The sequence below is a fragment of the Patella vulgata genome, chromosome 2 (genome assembly GCF_932274485.2).
Source record: "Patella vulgata chromosome 2, xgPatVulg1.2, whole genome shotgun sequence".
NCBI classification, from domain to species: domain Eukaryota; kingdom Metazoa; phylum Mollusca; class Gastropoda; family Patellidae; genus Patella; species Patella vulgata.
In genome coordinates, this window is record NC_065880.2 from 92,576,227 (window position 1) to 92,602,365 (window position 26,139).

The 26,139-nt window shown below is 36.7% G+C and overlaps 1 protein-coding gene across 1 annotated transcript in view; it reads left to right on the top strand.

Moving 5' to 3' along the window:
- LOC130010278 (scavenger receptor cysteine-rich domain superfamily protein-like) overlaps positions 1-22,172 on the top strand; it is a 45,666-nt gene extending 23,494 nt beyond the window's left edge. Inside the window, exons 3-10 of the mRNA XM_050534970.2 lie at positions 528-697; positions 9,465-9,603; positions 10,067-10,239; positions 10,880-11,024; positions 11,214-11,374; positions 17,677-17,815; positions 18,260-18,429; positions 22,038-22,172. Of these exons, the coding sequence (XP_050390927.1) occupies positions 528-697; positions 9,465-9,603; positions 10,067-10,239; positions 10,880-11,024; positions 11,214-11,374; positions 17,677-17,815; positions 18,260-18,429; positions 22,038-22,039 (1,099 nt within the window). The 3' untranslated portion in view covers positions 22,040-22,172. The remainder of the gene's footprint in view (positions 1-527; positions 698-9,464; positions 9,604-10,066; positions 10,240-10,879; positions 11,025-11,213; positions 11,375-17,676; positions 17,816-18,259; positions 18,430-22,037) is intronic.
- Positions 22,173-26,139: the final 3,967 nt, after the last annotated feature.

The window sequence follows — 26,139 nt, forward strand, 5'->3', positions numbered from 1 at the left end:
AATAATCCATATTACATGACTTGTAATGTTTGCCCAGAGCTGTTTGGTCAGATTGCTCAAATCAAATTGTAAAGTATATTTTGTTAGAAGGCATTTAGAGCTAACAAAAACCCAACTTCTGAACTCGCGGATGTAAAAGTAAATTCCACAGTCTTGCAGAGTCAGTAAGATGCTGCGAGCGTGAGATTAAAAGATAGAAAAGGACGAAACTGCACGAGGTGACTCTGAATTGAGAACCTGTTCATTCAACTAAATGAAAAAATCGCCGAGTTTTATCCAAGGTTCGTATCAAATTATTTTCAAAAGTCCAACGTGTAAAGGAGATATTTTTAAGGGCTTCATTGATAAATAATTGAATGAACATTTTCACGTGAATGTTTTTATTAGTGCACATATTTGAGGCTCTGGATCGCTATCATAAGTCAACTGTATCAGCTAGTCAGTGATATAGTCCTTATTTAATCCCAAATTTACATTTTTGAATTAATGCATATTCCATATATATAATTAGAGCTATTTTTTTTTAGAACCAGGGCGGTTGCTCTCCTAGATGCCAGTTTTGGACGAGGTACTGGTCAAATTTGGTTAGATGATGTTAATTGTCAAGCATCTAACATGGCACTAGCTGAATGTTCTCATCGTGGTTGGGGAAACGGAAATTGTGATCATGGAGAAGACGCGTCGGTGATTTGCCAAGGTAAGTTCAGCATTATACAAGTATATAAAAGACGAGAAACAAAATGTAGCATATCAAATAAATCCTAACCATGTTCTATAAACACATTCAATTATTCAATACAAAACCAAGAAAAGTAAAGACAGATTATATGTCAGCTAAACATTTAAAGTTGGTCGGGTTCACTTACATGACATGAAAAAACAGATAAAGACTAACTGTCACTTTATCATTTTGTAACCCGGGGCCCTCAGCTCAAAAACTAGAGGATGATGTGACGAGGGGCGGATTAATCAAGTAAGGATTCTGGTGGAGTTGACAGACTTGACAGACAGCAGTGCCTTAAGGAGCTACACCTATATAAAATATAAACGCAAGAGTATGTAAATATGATGAAATTGAAGTTTAATAGGGTTCGTCCTCTCATAAACACAAAACTATACTATAGCCTATATCCCTTTCATAAGCTTTTTGTGGAACAAAAAGTCGCAGAAGGCTGAAAATCGACAGGATTCATTCTCTCATGATCTCAATGATTCTTACCACATTTCAAAATAATCTATAACCACGTTAAATGCCAAACTAAGTTACGATTATAACACACCTTATCTGTATCATTGAATTCAGTCAAGACAATCACCTAATGTATATCTACGCCAAGTTAGAACATTCTGCCCCAATAAACAGCAGGGTTGTTATTAGGGTGACCCACCATAAATAAATATCTCCATATATCTCGACAATTTCGCCACAATATTTATATATATGCCAAGCCTCAAATCAGTTTCACACAATTATAGTCACTAAATAAACGATCATGTTGTACTTAATAAGCTATGACCATTAATCATCTATAAATAATAGACTGAAAACTGGTTCCATGTGTCGTCCATAACACCCAGACACTTTTGAGTAAAAGATTGGTTACGTGCCCTTGTTTTGAAATTAGTCTCGCTTAACCAGTCTATCGACCATTCTAGGGCTGATTGACAGGTCGGGATAATCAAGACTACTTTTTACGAAACATAACAGAAAGCTAGAACAAGAAATTGAATTTAGAAATGAGCACGTTAGCTAACTCAACAATTGTTTTAAGAAGCTTGTAAAAGTAAAATGAAACTACTGCTAGTATCCTGTTCCTGTCTAACCCGAGTGTTTCAGAGATATTATTTGTACTAAACCAAAAGATGCCGCTCTTAACGGTACAGTTAATGATAAAGCGATTTAAAAAATGAAACGAACGTAATTTCTAAATCTGCTGTAATAACCAAGAAGCTTAATTTTACTGCTATTCAAAATCGTCAACAATAATTCTTTTACGGCTGTAATAGTTGATAGATTTGTAGAGAATTGCACGTGCCATGGCTATTTATAGTATCATACTGTCAGAAAGTTGGCCTCGACACGGCGAATGTGCACGCTTCAGTGGTAGTCTCGAACTATCAGCGGTTGACTGTATTTCTGTAGGTGCATGGGTCACTTATGTTATAAATTCTTGAACTATCCAATCACTTATCCTTAGCAGAAAATTCTCATCGAACTTACTCAAGGTATTAATGTATACCCCGCGTTTTAGTTTTCTTGTTACAAAGTCTCAACCAATCGAATTGCTTGTATTTACTTAACATTAATGGCAAATGCTCATCACCGGAATCCGTCAAGGCACACTGTAAACAATATCTGTTTTTAAAATCCCTATTTTTTGTTATCTGATGGAAATTATCTGTTTTATCTGTGATTTTAGCTAAATAACTCGTATTTTTACCATAAAATCTGTTGTTTTAGTTGCATTTCTGTATTTGGCAAACACGACTGTATTTTACACACTTTTCAGTATATAAGCTGATAGAAACTGTTTATTAACAATATAAATCGTATCATTAATCAAAAGACCTGTAATATTCCAGAATAGCTTGTATATTAACGACACTCTTCTGTTAATTCACATAGTTGTACTGTTGTATTCGGTTAACCTATGCGCGTCGCAGACTTGAATTATGGCGGTGATTGTTCGAATGTGCGCTGACGATGCAGATTAAAGAACAGAGGGAGGGAAATCCACAATAAGATGTGAAGCTAAGTCTTCCTAATAATATATAATATATGTGTGAAGGCAAATCTACAGCATAGGTAGATACTGAGTATGTTATTGGATTTAAAGACATAGCCCCTGTTCAGTTTGTTGCTTTTTTATATTTAGAATCTATGATCAATACACATAGTGGCCATGCAAATGTATGTTGTATTGTGAATTTGAGATCGACCATGTAAACAATATTAAAGAAAGTGTAAGAAACGCGATGGTTCAGAGAATATGATGCTGAATTATTAACCATTAGACAAGAAAGCTACCCGTGCTAGTTCCTTGTCAATGGTGCGGGTTGGAATTAGTTCAGTTTGGACTAACAACTGGGGCCCTGTGTGCCATTAACCGTACATGTTAAAGAACCGTTATCTCCGTTGCCTTGACAGGATGTCGCCGAAAGGATACTCAATCACATATGCAGGAAAGTTAACACCCTTTGACTCCATGTCCTGTATTATGCTTCATCACTTTGTTTCAGGTTTGTATTGAAGGTAACAAAATTTTAAGAATACGAAGAGACAGCAGCAAGTAGTAAACCTTGCCTTCAGAAATCACAAAATTTGAAACCATTCAAGATTTCTTGCTCTTAATTACTGTTCATTTTTAATATTTTTGTACATTCATGACTGTAAATTTTACAGAAAATGAATTATTTTTTCAAATAATTTTGTTTGATATTTATCCAAAATAATTATGTTAAAGAACAGAAAATCTTCTCTCAGAAGCCCTATTCTAAAAGGGAATAATTCTGTAAACCAACAGAAAAAGTTCTGGCAGCTGGTTTACCAGTTTTTCTCTCTGTATATTCTCTGTTAAAAAAAAACAGAATAAAAGTAACAGGAAAACAATTCTGGTAAACCAGCTGTCAGAACTGTTTCGGTTTCTAACATAATTATTTCTTACAGTGCATGCTAATAAACACAAACACCAAGACAAGCCATTCACCTAATAAACATCAGCCAAAATTAATAGGGCCCTGTGTCCTATTGACAGTATATGTTAAAAGAACCGTAAGCCCTAAACAGTTATCTCCGCTGCCTTGGCAAGATGTCGCCGATAGGATACTCCATGACATATGCAGGAAAGTTAACACCTTTAAATCCATTAACATACTCAGTATTTACATAATGTAGATTTGCCTTCACACATATATTATATATTATTAGGAAGACTTACCTTCACATCTTATTGTGGATTTCCCTCTGTACTTTATTCTGCATCGTCAGCGCACATGCGAACATTCACCGCAATAATTTAAGTCTGTGACGCTCATGCGTTAACCGAATCCAACTATGTAACTATCTGAATTAAAGGACAATATTGGTGTCAGTCATTATTACATATGTGATAGAACTGGTTAAATACATTCCAAATATAATTTTAACACAGAGATCATTGCTACGGGAGATGTGTAACAAGCACGTGAAGAAACGGGAAGTGACACCAAACATGACAAACGCGAGTTATCCTTCTATATATCTGACTGAAGTAACGAGCGATACCAGACAAACGATCGAATTTCATTTCACTGATAATTCCGTTGAAGTTGAAAAGTTATTTCCTTCAAATAACAAGAAGTAGGGATTTTAAAAACAAATATTTTTACAGTGTATAAGTTTATATTGGTAATAAACAGATTATATCGGTTAATATGCTGAAAAGTATGTAAAAATACAATCTGATTAAGACACAGATCCTATTTCGTTTCGTTTTTTATACTTCAAAATTTCGCGTTACTTGTCTTCACAACACTAGGATCTAGAAGAGTTGTTATATACTCATCAAAAAAAAGTAGGGGATATTCAGAAACAATACAAAACTGCGGAAATGCACTGCTGTTTTTATTAGAGGTAACCATTGTATGTTAATAACAGGCCAATTGACCACACATCTGACGGCCCCATTTCACTCGCATGGAGATACACTGTCAAAAGTGAAAATGGACGTTTTTGATTTGTCTTAATAATGAGTAGTTGCTCCACCAATCCTCAGACATTCAGCAATTCGTCGTGGCATGCTAATTTAATCGTCTCAAAATACGACCACGCTCTTTAAGAGGGCTGGCATCTCTCTTATAGTGTTGAATAAGATCGAAATCGATCTTTGGGAGAGATATAACCCACGGTGGAGTCTCAAAGAAAGGGGTATTCGTAATACTGTCATGGATGCGAATACCAAACGATGGAACGGCGTTAGTTTTAAGCAGATATAAATGCCCATGATATGGTCTAAATACTTGGTAAAGATGCTATTTTCGTAGCATAATGCAGGGATGGTGTATCACGTCGGTTGTGCAATGAGGGCTCGTGCGTCGCGAGGTATCAACAACTGTCCATTGGAGATGCATGCAATGATCCTTGATTGTGTATGGGGTCGAGCTCTTTCAGATAAGACTCGCGGGCAGACCCATATGCAATACACCCATGATCGAGTTTTCAACTTATTAATGCTTGATATAATCGAAGCATAACACTACGGCCTGTTGATGGTTTTCAGTCATTTCTTTTTGAGGCTTTTAATGTGGTCAAATATTAACCCCAGAAATTTGGTTTTATCCACATCTGGAAGGAGATTGCGATCCAAGAAAAGTTTTGGATCCGGATGCAAACCTCGGTTCTGACGGAAATGCACGCAGACATTCTTGGATTTCGAATTTCGAAATCCATTTTCGGTTGCCCAAGAACTGTTCACTAGTGTTCGGCGTTAATGAAGTCTTAATCCAATAATCGAGGGGTCCGAAATATAATACACAAATAAAGTCAAGCAGACCAAATACCGTCCAGCTATTGTAAACACCAAGAATGATGTTCTTACCACTGTTGGATCCGAACACAATAATCAACCAGATAATGTAAAGATTAAAATTGATACGTTTTTGTCATCCATGATGACGATCCGTTTTCAGAGTAGCCAACTGTATCTCGTTTTCCTGTAGCCATCATACGGCGCCCTTCTTTCTGCGTGTGGATTTGACTTCATTACTTAACAGTACAAATAAATTTTGTTGGTAACCATCTAAATCGAGTAACAGAAGGGTCATCTAACTATCCTTGTGTATTAATAATAATATGGCAAGTGTAGTGTCGTTAATATCTGTCATTAATCAATCCGACTAAAGTTGCAAAGACATGGTGTCATAAAATAATTTACACCATTTGTGGGATTAAGAATGTAGATTAGGTATTTATCTTTTTTTTACGCCGGTCAGATCAAAGACATAACTCTAGGTGGAACGTGTGAGTAATATCCCACGAACGAAAGAAAAAAGTTACGGGGGAACGTTTCTACAAACATTTCTCCACAGGACTACTAATCGTAGAATCGAACACACGTGAATTGTATAAAATATAATTAAGTTTTACTCATCAGTTGTTTATATTTATTATTTACCCAATAATCAATTAGCTTTGTTCACCGACTTAAAAGTAGACTCATATTTTTTGTTGATTGGCGTTTAAGCAACATTTAATTTACTTGATAAGATTAACTTATAATGTCTTACATCGTTTAACATTTTATAATAAAGGTATTTTACAATTACATTGACAGTTAAAGCACTCACCAAACGGCACCAGAAACTCCACGTATGTATTTGATATTCATGTCCATGAATCCCATGCAATTTTCGCACCAAAATTTAACTTCAGTTAATACGCCCGTAGTATTCATGGAACCGTACATAGTAATAAGATTCCCAGCGTTGATTGTCTGAGAAATGAGGGCGATCCATTGTTATGAATAATTATCGGAAAAAGTCCATATTCTCTGTGAATTTCAAATGGAGTTACGATAAAAGTTGTCCATGTGTATAGAAATGGTTATTATTATTATATATCGACAAATGACTGGTACTTATAAAGAACAGTTTGGGATATTAAGTATTACGGGGTTATCCAAATTACCTGTAAATGCGCTAATTGCTTGGGTCGTCTTCATTTGCCACGTTGCCCATTTAAACAAAGGCAGCTTAAATGGATATTCGGCATGATACGGCATTTTAAATTCACTTTAAAATATTCCAATCACAAATGTTTAATCTATAACAATGCAAGACGATAATACGGTAATTATGATTAGGTCAGTCATATGTTAATTGGACCGTCAATAGACACTTGTCAACTAGTGGTGTGTATAGACAGTGATTTATTGTACAGAGAGTGATATATTGTATAGATAATGTATATACTATGTGTAGTCACCAGCCAGTCAACCGTAATAAGGTCGTGATTGAAAGATTGTAAAATGTTTTGGCGTGTCGGATACTTAAACGTTAACAGCCGAATTAATTGTAATCAGATTGGTGTGAACTTACCGTAAAGTTGATATAGTAGCCATTGGCTATACGTACATGCAATGTAGGTTTCTCATCTTGTGTGGTCTTTAAGAAAAAAGCTCAACTCTTACCGGGAAAAGGTCCAAAGTCTTACACATTAAAAACACGAATTATTTGTCAATTCAAATCAAAATTGATGTTATCCTTATAAGACTTTGGATGATATTGAACTAGAGACACTATCGGCCACTAAATACTTATTAGCAGACTAGAAAATCTGGTCGATATCACAGGAAATGTGCTATTTGGTTTCAATCTTACCTTCAAAACAGGAGTCAGCAAATAATAATAGGGGAACGCTCTCAGACCCAGTCTCGTTGTCCATTGGAGTTCCCCAAGGATCAGCTCTGGGTCCTTATTATTTTTGCTATAACTGCTGTTGATACTCAGTTGTATTGTTCGTTTGGTATTTCTAACCCTGGATCATTGCGAGAATCAATACATAAAATAGAAACATGTTTGACTGATATTCGCCTATGGATGTCTGTCAACAAACTTAAAGTAAATGATGAAAAAACTGAATTTTTGTTTATGTATCCTAAATCTCAGATAAAAAAAAACACATTAGAGAAATTCCTGGTTTAAAAGTCGGAAACCGTACCATCTATCTAACAAAGGAAACTAAAATTCTGGGATATATGATGGATGAAATAAGACAGAATTGACTATAAAATTCTTACAACTATCCATAAAGCCATGTTTTCTGTCACTGCACTGATTTCGTTTCCCAGATATAATAAATTGTATGGAAAATACCCTTTACCAGTTCGTGGTGCATATTTATGGAATGAGCTTCCCGACAGATGCACACGACATCTCTATTTTCAAGTTTTAAGTCAATTGTTAACTTCTGGTTTCTCATATTATTGTTCAATGTACCTATTTATAACACTGTCACAATTTTTTTTCTCATTTGTAATTTGTATGCTTGATAACGACCAGTGAATTCTTGTCGAAACGTCGTGTGTATATAATATAGTGATTGTTATCCATAGAACTGTGTTGTGTTATATTATGTTCAATCGCCAAATGCCATTCACGGATTATAAAGACGCATCTGTTTAGCAAATATTTGTGAAAGAACAGTAGTTGAACTCACTGTGAAGCGCTTAGAAATGACCAGCGGACATAACTGAGCGCCATATAAGACGATTTCTTTCTTCTTCTTCTTATTATTATTATTATTGTTATTATCAGACAGAAGTCTCAATTAGCCCCATTAGAAAAAGACTATTGGTGAATAGAAAGTATCCACCAAGTTTCACACCTCTAACACAAATAGAATCGAAGTTGTCGAGCACCAAAGTCTTGCAGTAATTCAAGTTGCTTATTGCTCTGCTTACACTTAACAGTTTCACCCCGTTCACTCAAATATAATCGAAGATATCGAGCTCTATATCTTCAATGACAATATTTCGGAAGCTCGGAAAGCTTTCAGAAAAGCTGAAAAACAATTTATTTCAAGTGACCGTCTTGAGATTGACCAAGACATTCTTGCAATTTTCCTCTTATGTAGTTTTATTATCTGTAAAAATCTTATTTTAAATATATATATATATTTTTTTTTGTAAAGCGCGTTGAAAATGTGCCATGCTTTTTACTGTGTAAATTGTTATGTTTTAGAATGCGCTATATAAGAATGAATCATATTATTATTATTATCTAACTTCAAATTGCCTATTGCTCCAATTAAGCTGAACAGAACATGTTCATGTTCGAACTTATTCAACGTATTGATGTAATAAATCTATAGACCAAATTTTTATCATTCTCACTTAATTAGAATTAAAGTTATCGTCTCCCAAAGCACCAATCAATCATATCGCTTGACCTAAGCAGAGTGTGATCGATCATCTTTGGTCTACATCAAGGCATTCACTTCATAATTATATACACCATGTTTAAACATTCTACCTCAATTAGAAGAGGGAGCTCTGCACACAAATCAAACACAACCGAAAACACAAACCTACCGTCCCGACAAAAACTACACGGACATTGCAAGCAATAAACAACACACATCAAATCACATGAATGGATTCAGTCGCCATATGTATTGTTTAATAGATTGTCAAACCATTAAAATACAACGATAGGAAACCATTCTAGATGATACAGCTCCTACGGATTTTGCGATGTGATCCCCGTTGTCAGTGGCACATGATGGAGAGTCTGGCAAGGACAGTATATAATCGTGCATGTAAACTAAATCTTAACGGTTGGAATTCAAAGTAAGAGTATAGGCAGTAGCACCAGGGTCCGGGAAAAATTTCCCGTATGCCGCATTGTACGGCGTGCAGCGTTAAACCCTATTTTATTTCTAAGCACGGGTGATTCTTGATAGCCATTTAATTATATTTTGTCCGCAGTTGTAACTTTGGTAGGAGGATCCAATTCTATGGAAGGACGAGTGATGGTACGGCACAACGGCTTATTTGGAAGAGTTTGTCCTGATGGTTTTGGACAGAAAGAAGCTCATGTAGTGTGTCGTCAATTAGGATTTAACAAGTATGAATCTCCAATTTCTTCCAATTCTATATAAAAGATAACGATAATTTTACCACTACATCTTTTAATTAAATTCACCCCATTCAATTCGTTACTTACATATATTTTGAACTTTGATCATAACTGATTTTTTTATATGTTGGTTTGTTATATCGGTCAAAAACCAGTAGATGAAACCAATGTGGGATATAACTGATTGCGTGTTCAACAGTCGACAGATAAAAACATTTCTACTCAATCCATTGTATGTATTATCCTTCTATATAATCATTCCTGATATTAAAGATACATTATGGGAGATTCGATAACGAGTTGACAGTTATCACAATTAATGTCTAATTAATAATTGAGATAGCATTTCAGGCCTAAAGAAAGACCTGCAATAGACAAATTTAGCTCTTGCATAATGTATGTTTAATGTTAATATTATAATCAACATTTTGTTTATAATCTTTCTATTTAGCAATGAAGGCGTTGATCCTGATATTAATGTTGATTTTGGTAAAGGGTCAGGCCCTGCTCTGGTATCTAATATTAATTGTAAAGGAAATGAGTCATCTTTATCCAACTGCAAACATCCAGATTTTAGAATCGGAGAATGCAGTGGTGCACCTGATGCCTCGGTCGTTTGTAAATGTAAGTCTATAGAAACAGTAACCAGTCATTCTTACAGGACATATATTAACAATATGTTTGTATATCGGTCCTTTAATTTAAACTAAAGATATTACAAGACTCGTGGTAAAGTTTGATTGATTACTACATACACATGAAGTCGATGACCTTGTTCAGAAAAAATAATTAAACGATCGAGACAATTTGTTAATAGCCCCTGCATTTTAACATACACGAAAGGGGTTTTAGTTTATAATTTTTGATATCTATGATCGTTCTTCGTCATTTAGTAACGTGGCCTATATGAAGTCCGGATTTCAATCTTAACGAATCTGTTTGGATAAGATGAAAAAACGGAGAGATCAAATAACATACATGATACATTGTACATTAATCAGTCAGTAGTTACACACCTGGGTTATGTGTAGGGTATTCCGTGTTTGTGTCGAGTTATGTATCCGTATAATAGACGATATTGACTTTCAGACTTATTTACAAAGGGAAATTATAAAGTTACCGTAGAAAAGTTTTGAAAAAAATCATGTTCAAGTAAGAATTAATATTGGAATAACCCATTTGTGTTTTTCTTAGCCCTCCGTCGATATTTTTAGTTAGATTTTGGCAATATGTTCTCTGACAGTCAGTCAACCGGTTATTTCAGTTGTTCCAGTGCGACTTGTAAATGGATCAGGACCACTTGAAGGAAGAGTGGAGGTGTTTGATAGAAGAGAATGGAAAACAGTTTGTGATTATGACTGGGACGATAAAGAAGCATCTGTTGTTTGTAGACGACTAGGATATAGTGGGTAAATATACGACGCGGAATAATATAGACGCTTTATACAATAAAACAATCTTAATACAGTAACTGGTGCTGTACTTGAATTAAAATATTGCCATATTTGGCTGTAATAAATGTTATTTTATTTGTGCGAATTAGTACACGAATATATAGCTATGTATTAATTCAGTTGAACGTATAATAATATTTTTAGGACAGGAGCAATAAGTAAACGCCGCGCCTACTTTGGAGAGGGACGTGGAAATAAAGTAACCAGGTTAGACTGTACTGGACGTGAAGAGTATTTAACTGACTGTAAATATAGTTCTGTTAGCGGGTGTCCTCATAATAGAGGCGCGTCTGTAATATGTAATGGTAAGATTATATTAAAGTATAGTTTATAATAATAAGTAAATACAGCGCCTACTTTGGAGAGGGACGTGGCGATGGAGTAACCAGGTTAGACTGTACTGGACGTGAAGAGTATTTAACTGACTGTATATATAGTTCTGTTGGCCGGTGTTCTCAAATTGGAGACATGTCTGTAATTTGTAATGGTAAGATTATATTAAAGTATAGTTTATAATAATGATTCACATTTCGGTGATCCATATCCAAGGCATTGCTTCAATTAATTTACACGTTATGTACGAAATAGCTTCTTCTCACATTTTCTAGAATATCTGCGCAAACTTCTTATATAGGTAAAAAACTGTAGTAGTACTGTTGTATGCAAATTCGGGTAACAAAGAGAGAGAGAGAGAGAAATGGGGTTTAACGTCCTCACGACACAAACTAGGTCATTTCGGGACTAACATATGGTTTAATTTTATTTCAATAATTCGCTTGCGCGTAGGGGTCTTTAGCAGTGGGAGGAAACCGGAGGACCCGGAGAAAACCCACGAGGTTGGACAGGCGACCCTACTCCTTGCCACGTACAACCGGGGATTCGAAACCACGCCAGTTGACTCAATGACAGGCTTTATGATACAGCACGCACGTGCTAGCCATTCGGCCACCCAACCCCCTTCAGGTAACAAACTGCAGTGGTACTGTTGTATGTAAATATATGTAACAAACTGTAGAACTACTCTTGTATGTAAATATAGGTAACAAACTGTAGAACTACTGTTGTATGTAAATGTATGTAACGAACTGTAGTAGTACTGTTTTGTATAAATATAGGTAACAAACTGCAGCTTGTTCAATCGGTTCGAATGATACACTGAATCGAGGTCCCGTATACACATTGGCGTGCACGTAAAAGATCAGTTGGCAGTTCGAATTCGATATAATAGTATGCCAGAGTGCCGCTGTCCGGGCAAAATTCACTCATAGCATACTGTATGGCGTGTGCCCGTCTCCATTAGCCCAGTCGAAGCATAACAGTAAGAAGTTAAAACCCATTTCGTTTTAGGGAATTAAGTGCTTACTATACTTTATAGGTATACTACCGGTAATTGTTTCATGAGCCACATCCCCAAGCCTCGTGGAATACCAAACTTAATTATAAGTTAGGATTATATATACACAATGTGCCATGAATTAGGAAATATAACTTAAGAATGAAATTTTTGGTGGAAAGGCCACTTAAGAAGAGGTCAAAGGCCACTAATTAGCTATTTTTCGATTTTACTGAAAACGATTTTTCCATTATCTCGTGATCTATTCCAAGTATATTGCACAAAACTACATGGACATTTTTGATAGTGCTAGGAGCAAAAATATGAGACATAAAATTAATGAAGTTTTAGCTAAAAGTATGACATAATTTCAAAAATAACGAAAATATCACTTGACCCCCATCGGTAATTAAAATTTTAATCAACATGAAAGGTGCGAATGAGAAACCAAGCCTAAATTGTACGGAATGATATCAGAAATCATTATCATTAACTTAAGAATGAAACTTCTGGTGGTCAGTGTACTTTAGAAGAACAGAATAATGCTGGTTTGCACCGAATGACCCCTAATTAGAAATTTAATTAACGTGAAAGGTGCGACATTGGAACAAGATGTAAAATGTAGGGAATGATCATAGGATTCACAACCACTAACTTAAGAATGAATATTTAGGGGGTAAATGAACTTAAGAACAGCAGATGTGACCAATAATCTTAAAAAAATCAGTGTCAACACTGATACATTAATTACCGCCCACTTCCTTCATACTAAGAGTCGTTTAAAACATAGATCTATGTCATGTTATTGCAGATATCAATCAAGACCCAATCAACCCAAACCTAACTTAGGAAAAGCAACTGTCTTCATCAGAGGAAGCATGAGCAGATTCCTTATTCCTCAATGTCTTCCTCAACCAATGACTCATAAGTTCAGGACCATTAAACCATAAGATTTCGTACTGTCTTTCCTTAAACTCCCAACCATTTTCTGGCGATGGGTGCTGGTTAATTCCTGATTTGTCAGCGTTTCCCTATATCTTTGCGACCAAAAATGCCCTTGTCATCTGTAGTGACACTTTTGATTTGCAGGGAGGAATCATACTACCATTGATGCCATTTTCAGTTTCTCCAGAAGATTTTACAACTTGCCTTAGACCTATTACGTCTTCCCAAACACGGTGTAGCGATGCCTGTTGAGTAAGGAGACTGCTTGTCGCTTAGCCCCATACATCTGCACGGTGCATGATATCGCTACATCGTGTTCTAGAAGACGCAATGGGCCAAAGGCAAGATGTAAAAATCTTCTGGAGAAACGAAAGGGCATCGATGAAAGCAGGAGTCTTCCTTGCGAATCAGAAGTGTCACTATACATCAAAAGGGGCATCTTTTGTCGCAAAGATGTCGGAAAGCGCTGATAAATCAGGAATTACCCAGTACCCATCCTGAATTCCGGGAATCATTTGTTGAAAGACATTGATGATGACTTTGACACTGCTTCCTCTGATGAAGACAGTTGCCTTTCCTAAGTTAGGTTCTGGTTGATTAGGTCTTGATTGATATCTGCAATAACATGACATAGATCTATGTTTTAAACGACTCTTAATATGAAAGGGGGGTCGGATGGCTGAATGGTTAGCGTGTGCACGCTGTATCATAAAGTCTGTCATTGAGTCAACTGGCGTGGTTTCGAATCCCCGGTTGTACGTGACAAGGAGTAGGGTCGCCTGTCCAACCTCGTGGGTTTTCTCCGGGTCCTCAGGTTTCCTCCCACTGTTAAAGACCCCTACGCGCAAGCGAATTATTGAAATAAAATTAAACCATATGTTAGTCCCGAAATGACCTAGTCTGTGTCGAGTGGACGTTAAACTCCATTTCTCTCTCTCTCTCTCTCTCTCTCTCTTAAAGTAGCTAAGTCTCTAACTCAATATCATCCAAAATCTTCAACATTGAAAACACGATTTTTTTGTCAAATTAAATCAACATTCATGTTGTGATCTTACCGGAAAAAGATGGGCTTTTGATATCCAATATTTAAGACAAAATAAACATTTTACCATTGGTACACGAATCGTGTCCCATAATGCGCTTCAGCCCCAGTTGTATCAAGAGACTCGAGGGACGAGGCTAGACATATTGCACCAAATCAAACGGCGTATGTAGACTGGAATAACCAGACGCTAGAAATTTTCACTCGCTTGAGACTGCTGACCTATTTCGCCGAACATAACTGATTTGAAATTGGAGTAAAAACGGAAACCATTGAATGTAAACCAGTTTATATACATTCATATTACATTATTATGTGCGTTGCGACCCACTTTTGTCAATTTCTAGGTCCCAAATGTTAGCGATTTAGCTCCTTTAATATGAAGGAAGTGGGCGGTAATTAATGTATCAGTGTTATTATCAGAGATCAAGAGGAACCATAGCATTGTTGGCATATTGCACGGCTTGTCACTGATTTTTGAAGGTTATTGGTCACATCTGCTGTTCTTAAGTTCATTTACCACCTAAATATTCATTCTTAAGTTAGTGTTTGTGAATCATATGATCATTCCCTACATTTTACACCTTGTTCCAATGTCGCACCTTTCATGTTAATTAAATTTCTAATTAGGGGTCATTCGGTGCAAACCAGCATTATTATCTTCTAAAGTACACTGACCACCAGAAGTTTCATTCTTAAGTTAATGATAATGATTTCTGATATCATTCCGTACAATTTAGGCTTGGTTTCTCACTTGCACCTTCCATGTTGATTAAAATTTTAATTACCGATGGGGGTCAAGTGATATTTTCGTTATTTTTGAGATTATGTCATACTTTTAGCTAAAACTTCATTAATTTTATGTCTCATATTTTTGCTCCTAGCACTATCAAAAATGTCCATGTAGTTTTGTGCAATATACTTGGAATAGATCACAAGACAATGGAAAAATCGTTTTCAGTAAAATTGAAAAATTGCTAATTAATGACCTTTGACCTCTTCTTAAGTGGCCTTTCCACCAAAAATCCCATTCTTAAGTTATATTTCCTAATTCAGGGCACATTCCTCTATCAAATGCCATTCAAGTGGAACTTGCACCTTCCATGTTGAATAAACCCATTTTGGGGGGTACTATGGGTGGCTCCTCCTACCACACCCACCACTGGCGCAACTTAAGAATTGGGTTTCTGGGGTCTCCTAACCCAGCCATCGGAATTCTGCAAAACCTTTCCCTAGACCCCAAAGTCCAGTAAATGCCATTTAGAGACCAAGTAAGCGCCCCCTTGAGACAAAGTCCCCTCAGGTCCAGTCCCAAAAAATTAAATAGCTCACTTACATAATCTATTATGTCATTATTCTTCAACTCCTCTGTCTTATACAATCTCATCACTATCATATTCACAGTAACAGTGAATCGCCCAGTTAGTAGCACCACCAGTGAGTGGGGCGACAGACTGTAGAATTGTTATTTCTACTCTAAAAAAACCAAGCGAAATGGACGGACGGGGCTCAAGATTCTGACCCATTTCTTATCCTCTCGTTAAGGAGAATTTGGTCCCATTTGTCATGACATTGACTAAAATTTTTCAGGCCCAGTCCCCCAAAATTAAAAGGTCAGTTACATATCTGAAATTGTTTCGGGCCTGCGCCCCTAGATTCTATTATGACATAATTTTTTCACTCCCGTGGTCTTAGCACTATCATTTTCACGCTTATAGAGAGAGAGAGAGAGAAATGGGGTTTAACGTCCACTCGACACAAACTAGGTCATTTCGGGACTAACATGTGGTTTAATTTTATTTCAATAATTCGCTTGCGCGTAGGGGTCTTTAGCAGTGGGGGGAAACCGGAGGACCCGGAGAAAACCCACGAGGTTGGACAGGCGACCCTACTCCTTGTCACGTACAACCGGGGATTCGAAACCACGCCAGTCCACTTAATGACAGATTTTCTGATACAGCGCGCGCACGCTAACCATTCAGCCACCCAACCTTCACGCTTATAGTGAAATGCCCAGTTCGCAGTACCACTGGTGCGTGGGTCGTGGGGCGTCAGACTGTACAAATGTTTTGACAACTCTTGGAAAACAGGGGGAATTAACAGGGGCAGATTTCGAGATTCTGTCCCATTGACTCCTATTTCTGGTTCTCTTGTTTACAAGAATTTGCTCCCAGCAAATGCCAGGATATTGATTTAATTTTTCCCATGTTGCCCAGTGTTATAGCCACTGCCCCTAAGGTTCGCATAAATTTAATAACAAAATCAATAACAATCATCATATTATATGACATAAACTTTATGTCAACTTGAATAAAACGATTGGCGAACAACTATATAGGCAATACGATCTGTGTTCTACCGGGACGCCCAGTGTTATAGCCAGTATGTTGTTGACATTCATTGTGGGGGGTGTTTGTGGATTGCGCCCTGGATTTGGAACCGCCCCGCTCCACCCACCCCCTATTCCCAGCTTCCAGATCAGCTATCAACTCCTAGAAAACTGTCATCTGTGGTGCTTGGCCCCTGACTGCGTCACTCGTATTAGGGACATGTGCATCAGTCGGTCGCATTTTCCCTTAACACCCCCTCCCCCCAACAAAATCTTTATGTAACCCCTGCATCCTATAGAATCAAACTTTTCTTATTTCAGTGTTTCAACCAATCTACTGTTCATCGTAAGAGTCCGTCAAGGCATTCACCTAATCAACACACACTGACACACCCACACACACACCATACACACACACACACACACACGTTCCAATTTCACCATTTTATTGGTGAAATGAAATGAAATGAAAATGAAATGGAGTTTAACGTCCTACTGTTCTGCATTGGTGAAATGAAAGCACCCACTAAGTTTCTCACTCAAATAGAATCGCAGTTATCGAGCCCCACTTTAGTAAATATATATATATATAATAAATATAATTATATATGATTAAATAACTCGGTGAGTAAGACGCTGGCTTGCTAATCTGGAGGTTCCGGGTTCTCTCTTGATGTTGGCCGAGAAAGCTCCTAGAGATTTTACCGTCGTAGTTGTCCCCATGTCAGCAGTACCTTGATGGACGACCTGACAGGGCAGTATCTAGTTGTTCGCATGGGACGTGCATGAAGAACGCCCTTGACAATTGAAATTCAAATAAGAATAGGCAGAGGCACCAATTTCCCTGACATGACACACTGTATGGCTTTTGCCCGTCGTCATTAGCCAGTCGGTGGAGAAAGCATTTCTAAGCTCGGGCGGTCCTTGATAACCATATTAACTTATATTTTGTCAACAGATGTTACATTGGTAGGAGGCTCCAATGCTATGGAAGGACGAGTGATGGTATGGCGCAACGGTTCATTTAAAGGAGTTTGCCGTGATGGTTTTGGACAAGAAGAAGCTCGTGTAGCGTGCCGTAATTTAGGATTTAACAAGTATGAACCCGTAATGTATTCCAATTCTGTATATCAGATAACGATAATTTTAACACGTCTTTAGTCAAATTCACCCAAATCAATTCGTTAATTATATTCTCGGCATTGATCAGGATCAATTGATTTTATGTGTTGGTTTGTTATATCGGTGAAAAGTCAGTAGATTAAACCAATGTGGGGCATTGATTGCGTGTTCATCAGTTGACAGTCTACTGAATCTTTCGGAACGAAACTGTAATGATATACATCGTGCCAATGTGTGTATTATCTTTCTATTTAATAGCAATGAAGATGTTAATCCTGATATAGCGACCCTGATATTAATGTTGAATTTATAATCTCTACCGTCTGTATCAACTTTCTATTTAATAGCTATGTCGGTGATCCTGATAATAATGTTGATTTGTGAATCTCTACTTTGTGTATCATCTTTCTATTTAACAGTGATGGTGGTGATCCTGATATTAATGTTGATTTTGGTAAAGGGTCAGGCCCTGCTCTGGTATCTAATATTAATTGTAAAGGAAATGAGTCATCTTTATCCAACTGCAAACATCCAGATTTTAGAATCGGAGAATGCAGTAGTGCACCTGATGCCTCGGTCGTTTGTAAATGTAAGTCTATAGAAACAGTAACCAGTCATTCTTACAGGACATATATTAACAATATGTTTGTATATCGGTCCTTTAATTTAAACTAAAGATATTACAAGACTTGTGGTAAAGTTAGATTGATCACTACATACACATGAAGTCGATGACCTTGTTCAGAAAAAATAATTAAACGATCGAGACAATTTGTTAATAGCCCCTGCATTTTAACATACACGAAAGGGGTTTTAGTTTATAATTTTTGATATCTATGATCGTTCTTCGTCATTTAGTAACGTGGCCTATATGAAGTCCGGATTTCAATCTTAACGAATCTGTTTGGATAAGATGAAAAAACGGAGAGATCAAATAACATACATGATACATTGTACATTAATCAGTCAGTAGTTACACACCTGGGTTATGTGTAGGGTATTCCGTGTTTGTGTCGAGTTATGTATCCGTATAATAGACGATATTGACTTTCAGACTTATTTACAAAGGGAAATTATAAAGTTACCGTATAAAAGTTTTGAAAAAAATCATGTTCAAGTAAGAATTAATATTGGAATAACCCATTTGTGTTTTTCTTAGCCCTCCGTCGATATTTTTAGTTAGATTTTGGCAATATGTTCTCTGACAGTCAGTCTACCGGTTATTTTAGTTGTTCCGTTGAGACTAGTAAATGGATCAGGACCACATGAAGGAAGAGTTGAAATTGCTTACAAGACGTAAAACTAGTTTACGGAGACGTTCTGTAAAATTTAACAGCCATTTTTGTTACTGTTATTTTACAGTAATGCTTTACAGTGCACCTGGGTAATGTGTAGGGTTGGGGCGAGTTAGATCATAAAGTCTGTAATTTAGTCAAGTGGCGTCGTTACGATTCCTAGTTTGTGACGAGTTATGTACACATATGATAAACTACATGTACACGTGTACAATGTTTGTTACAGTGCACCTGGGTAATGTGTAGGGTTGGGGCGAGTTAGATCATAAAGTCTGTAATTTAGTCAAGTGGCGTCGTTACGATTCCTAGTTTGTGACGAGTTATGTACACATATGATAAACTACATGTACACGTGTACAATGTTTGGGTCATATTTATAAATGCTAAAAGATAACGACTGCCAGACTTATTTTCAAAAGGAAATTATAATGTTATCGGGCCAATTGCTACGATGTATTAGAACAAAAACATTTTGAACTTAATCATTTTCAAGTAAGAATTAACATTTCCATATAAGTATAACTGTTGCGTTTTCTTTAGAGCTCAGTCGACATTTTAAGTTAGATTTGGGTAATATTATATCTAATGGTCAGTCTACCGGTTATTTTAGTTGTTCCGTTGAGACTAGTAAATGGATCAGGACCACATGAAGGAAGAGTTGAGGTGTTTGATAAAAGAGAATGGAAAACAGTTTGTGACGTGGAGTGGGACGATAAAAAAGCATCTGTTGTTTGTAGACAACTAGGATATAATGGGTATATATACGACATGGAATAATATATACACTTTATACAATAAAACAATCTTAATACAGTAATTGATGAAGTGCTTGAATTCAAATATTGTCATATTTGGCTGTAATAAATGTTATTATTTGTGTGAATTAGTAGAGGAATATATAGTTAACTATAGAATATTAATTCAACGTATATTGTTATTTATTAACTATATAATATTATTTAGTTTAGGTTTGTCTACATTGAATAGATGGGTAATAAAAGATCATATATATATATTTGCTTCACTATTGAAAAGAGAAAAAATCTATAAACTTTTTAGATGTAACAGTTATAGTGCCAAATAATGCAGAAATAGTAAAAAATGTCTGAAATATGGGATACCACAAAGATTATAAATTCTTATAAACAACCCCCAAATTTACGACGAATACTTACTTTTTCAAAATTTGGGTCTGAAGTCACAGAATCGAGTGTCACAAAGTGTGGGGACAATAGATGTAAAACTTGTGACAACATTATTGAACGGAAAACAGTAAAAATTAATGAAAATGTAAATTTTAAAGTAAATCAATCTATGACCTGTAAAAGTAAAAATATATGATATGTCCAGGTTGTAATGAAAAGTATATAGGCAAACCTGAATCACAACTCAACATAAGGATGAACCTACAGAGATCCCACATTGCTAATCCCAAACACAGAATGATTCCACTAAGCGAACACTTAGATACATGTGGAAAGGGTTAATTTAGGGTTTTCCCTTATGTAAACTCAACTGGTCGGATAATAATTTGCTAGAAAATAAAGAACGGCACCCTAAATTAAATGCTGCATAATTTTATATGGTATTTGATATTCTAAAATATTTATATTTGATATTATTATTGTCATGTACATAATATTATGTATTAATAACGCCATTACGTCATGTAATTGTTTACTATCTCATTATTAAATGTCTGATCCCCGTAGTGGGTAAAAGCGCTAGCTAAGATGAAATTAGCTATTTCTTTCTAAAAACCTTATCCAAAATACTAAGATTTGAATGGAAAAATCTGTATTTAAATTACATTTACATATTTGCCAATATCTTTCTGCCGTACGGCGTCTTCAGGGCTGTATACAAAAGACAATAACGTCGCTTAGTTACATAATAGCGCGACATTAATAAGGGGGAATAACTCCAGTATGACCCAATCAAGTTTAATTTTATAATCAAAATAATGTTCATTTCAATCGCCGGTTCTGTCTAGGAGAAATAACAATATAAGTCTGATATCATCTGGATATCTGTGGTAAAGGAAAGTTCAAAGTCGCGCCAATATATAAGTTAAATTTCATAAATGAACAAATATTGGAAGTCAAAGAGAACAGACTTCTAGAGCAGGGAGGCAGAGAAATGGGGTTTAACGTCCACTCAACACAAACTGGGTCATTTCGGGACTAACATATGGTTCAATTTTATTTCAATAATTCGCTTGCGCGTAGGAGTCTTTAGCAGTGGGAGGACCCGGAGAAAACCCACGAGGTTGGACTTTAGAGTAGGCACTCAGGACACAAAGGTAGAACTGCAACAAATACATTACAGATTTATGGGAAGGGTGCGCTTACTCGTCAGCTAAACACGACTAAAGCCGAATGATCAGAGTCGGCCACACTGACCTCCTGCCTAGGTGAATTGTGAGTCAAGGCAATGTGTTGCAGAGAGAAAGGCCTCGCGAAACAAATGCTCGCTCAATGACCAGGATTCCACCGACACAGGTCGCAACGCACGTCAAACACGTTGCCCCATTACATGGATCCTTTTAGTCGCATGCCATGACACGCAGGACATACGAAGGGTGTATTCTTCTTACACCGGGGGGGGGGGGGTGCGTGATAAAAGAGAATGGAAAACAGTTTGTGATTATTATTGGTACGATAATGCTACATCTGTGGTTTGCAGACAACTAGGATGTAGCGGGTAAAAATACAACGTGAAATAATATACGCTCTAGCATATGCAACAATCTTAATACAGTGCTTGAATTATATTATTGCCATTTTTTGCTGCAATAAATGTTACTGTATTTGTGCGAATTAGTACACGAATATATAGTTATATATTAATTCAGTGTAGTTTTGTTTACAATGAATAGTTGAACGTATAATAATATTTTTAGGACAGGAGCAATAAGTAAACACAGCGCCTACTTTGGAGAGGGACGTGGGAATATAGTAACCGGGTTACAATGTAATGGACGTGAAGAGTATTTAACTGACTGTAGATATTATTATTCTGTTCGCCGGTGTCCTCATACTAGAGACGTGTCTGTAATATGTAAAGGTAAGATTATATTAAAGTATAGTTTATAATAATGATTCACATTTCGGTGATCCATATCCAAGGCATTGCTTCAATTAATTTACACGTTATGTACGAAATAGCTTCTTCTCACATTTTCTAGAATATCTGCGCAAACTTCTTATATAGGTAAAAAACTGTAGTAGTACTGTTGTATGCAAATTCGGGTAACAAAGAGAGAGAGAGAGAGAGAGAAATGGGGTTTAACGTCCTCACGACACAAACTAGGTCATTTCGGGACTAACATATGGTTTAATTTTATTTCAATAATTCGCTTGCGCGTAGGGGTCTTTAGCAGTGGGAGGAAACCGGAGGACCCGGAGAAAACCCACGAGGTTGGACAGGCGACCCTACTCCTTGCCACGTACAACCGGGGATTCGAAACCACGCCAGTTGACTCAATGACAGGCTTTATGATACAGCACGCACGTGCTAACCATTCGGCCACCCAACCCCCTTCAGGTAACAAACTGCAGTGGTACTGTTGTATGTAAATATATGTAACAAACTGTAGAACTACTCTTGTATGTAAATATAGGTAACAAACTGTAGAACTACTGTTGTATGTAAATGTATGTAACGAACTGTAGTAGTACTGTATTGTATAAATATAGGTAACAAACTGCAGCTTGTTCAATCGGTTCGAATGATACACTGAATCGAGGTCCCGTATACACATTGGCGTGCACGTAAAAGATCAGTTGGCAGTTCGAATTCGATATAATAGTATGCCAGAGTGCCGCTGTCCGGGCAAAATTCACTCATAGCATACTGTATGGCGTGTGCCCGTCTCCATTAGCCCAGTCGAAGCATAACAGTAAGAAGTTAAAACCCATTTCGTTTTAGGGAATTAAGTGCTTACCATACTTTATAGGTATACTACCGGTAATTGTTTCATGAGCCACATCCCCAAGCCTCGTGGAATACCAAACTTAATTATAAGTTAGGATTATATATACACAATGTGCCATGAATTAGGAAATATAACTTAAGAATGAAATTTTTGGTGGAAAGGCCACTTAAGAAGAGGTCAAAGGCCACTAATTAGCTATTTTTCGATTTTACTGAAAACGATTTTTCCATTATCTCGTGATCTATTCCAAGTATATTGCACAAAACTACATGGACATTTTTGATAGTGCTAGGAGCAAAAATATGAGACATAAAATTAATGAAGTTTTAGCTAAAAGTATGACATAATTTCAAAAATAACGAAAATATCACTTGACCCCCATCGGTAATTAAAATTTTAATCAACATGAAAGGTGCGAATGAGAAACCAAGCCTAAATTGTACGGAATGATATCAGAAATCATTATCATTAACTTAAGAATGAAACTTCTGGTGGTCAGTGTACTTTAGAAGAACAGAATAATGCTGGTTTGCACCGAATGACCCCTAATTAGAAATTTAATTAACGTGAAAGGTGCGACATTGGAACAAGATGTAAAATGTAGGGAATGATCATAGGATTCACAACCACTAACTTAAGAATGAATATTTAGGGGGTAAATGAACTTAAGAACAGCAGATGTGACCAATAATCTTAAAAAAATCAGTGTCAACACTGATACATTAATTACCGCCCACTTCCTTCATACTAAGAGTCGTTTAAAACATAGATCTATGTCATGTTATTGCAGATATCAATCAAGACCCAATCAACCCAAACCTAACTTAGGAAAAGCAACTGTCTTCATCAGAGGAAGCATGAGCAGATTCCTTATTCCTCAATGTCTTCCTCAACCAATGACTCATAAGTTCAGGACCATTAAACCATAAGATTTCGTACTGTCTTTCCTTAAACTCCCAACCATTTTCTGGCGATGGGTGCTGGTTAATTCCTGATTTGTCAGCGTTTCCCTATATCTTTGCGACCAAAAATGCCCTTGTCATCTGTAGTGACACTTTTGATTTGCAGGGAGGAATCATACTACCATTGATGCCATTTTCAGTTTCTCCAGAAGATTTTACAACTTGCCTTAGACCTATTACGTCTTCCCAAACACGGTGTAGCGATGCCTGTTGAGTAAGGAGACTGCTTGTCGCTTAGCCCCATACATCTGCACGGTGAATGATATCGCTACATCGTGTTTGAGAAGACGCAATGGGCCAAAGGCAAGATGTAAAAATCTTCTGGAGAAACGAAAGGGCATCGATGATAGCAGGAGTCCTCCTTGCGAATCAGAAGTGTCACTATACATCAAAAGGGGCATCTTTTGTCGCAAAGATGTCGGAAAGCGCTGATAAATCAGGAATTACCCAGTACCCATCGCCAGACGATAGTTGAGAGAAGAAGACAGAATGAAATCATGCGTTTTAATGGTCCTGAATTCCGGGAGTCATTTGTTGAAAGACATTGATGATGACTTTGACACTGCTTCCTCTGATGAAGACAGTTGCCTTTCCTAAGTTAGGTTCTGGTTGATTAGGTCTTGATTGATATCTGCAATAACATGACATAGATCTATGTTTTAAACGACTCTTAATATGAAAGGGGGGTCGGATGGCTGAATGGTTAGCGTGTGCACGCTGTATCATAAAGTCTGTCATTGAGTCAACTGGCGTGGTTTCGAATCCCCGGTTGTACGTGACAAGGAGTAGGGTCGCCTGTCCAACCTCGTGGGTTTTCTCCGGGTCCTCCGGTTTCCTCCCACTGTTAAAGACCCCTACGCGCAAGCGAATTATTGAAATAAAATTAAACCATATGTTAGTCCCGAAATGACCTAGTTTGTGTCGAGTGGACGTTAAACTCCATTTCTCTCTCTCTCTCTCTTAAAGTAGCTAAGTCTCTAACTCAATATCATCCAAAATCTTCAACATTGAAAACACGATTTTTTTGTCAAATTAAATCAACATTCATGTTGTGATCTTACCGGAAAAAGATGGGCTTTTGATATCCAATATTTAAGACAAAATAAACATTTTACCATTGGTACACGAATCGTGTCCCATAATGCGCTTCAGCCCCAGTTGTATCAAGAGACTCGAGGGACGAGGCTAGACATATTGCACCAAATCAAACGGCGTATGTAGACTGGAATAACCAGACGCTAGAAATTTTCACTCGCTTGAGACTGCTGACCTATTTCGCCGAACATAACTGATTTGAAATTGGAGTAAAAACGGAAACCATTGAATGTAAACCAGTTTATATACATTCATATTACATTATTATGTGCGTTGCGACCCACTTTTGTCAATTTCTAGGTCCCAAATGTTAGCGATTTAGCTCCTTTAATATGAAGGAAGTGGGCGGTAATTAATGTATCAGTGTTATTATCAGAGATCAAGAGGAACCATAGCATTGTTGGCATATTGCACGGCTTGTCACTGATTTTTGAAGGTTATTGGTCACATCTGCTGTTCTTAAGTTCATTTACCACCTAAATATTCATTCTTAAGTTAGTGTTTGTGAATCATATGATCATTCCCTACATTTTACACCTTGTTCCAATGTCGCACCTTTCATGTTAATTAAATTTCTAATTAGGGGTCATTCGGTGCAAACCAGCATTATTCTCTTCTAAAGTACACTGACCACCAGAAGTTTCATTCTTAAGTTAATGATAATGATTTCTGATATCATTCCGTACAATTTAGGCTTGGTTTCTCACTTGCACCTTCCATGTTGATTAAAATTTTAATTACCGATGGGGGTCAAGTGATATTTTCGTTATTTTTGAGATTATGTCATACTTTTAGCTAAAACTTCATTAATTTTATGTCTCATATTTTTGCTCCTAGCACTATCAAAAATGTCCATGTAGTTTTGTGCAACATACTTGGAATAGATCACAAGACAATGGAAAAATCGTTTTCAGTAAAATTGAAAAATTGCTAATTAATGACCTTTGACCTCTTCTTAAGTGGCCTTTCCACCAAAAATCCCATTCTTAAGTTATATTTCCTAATTCAGG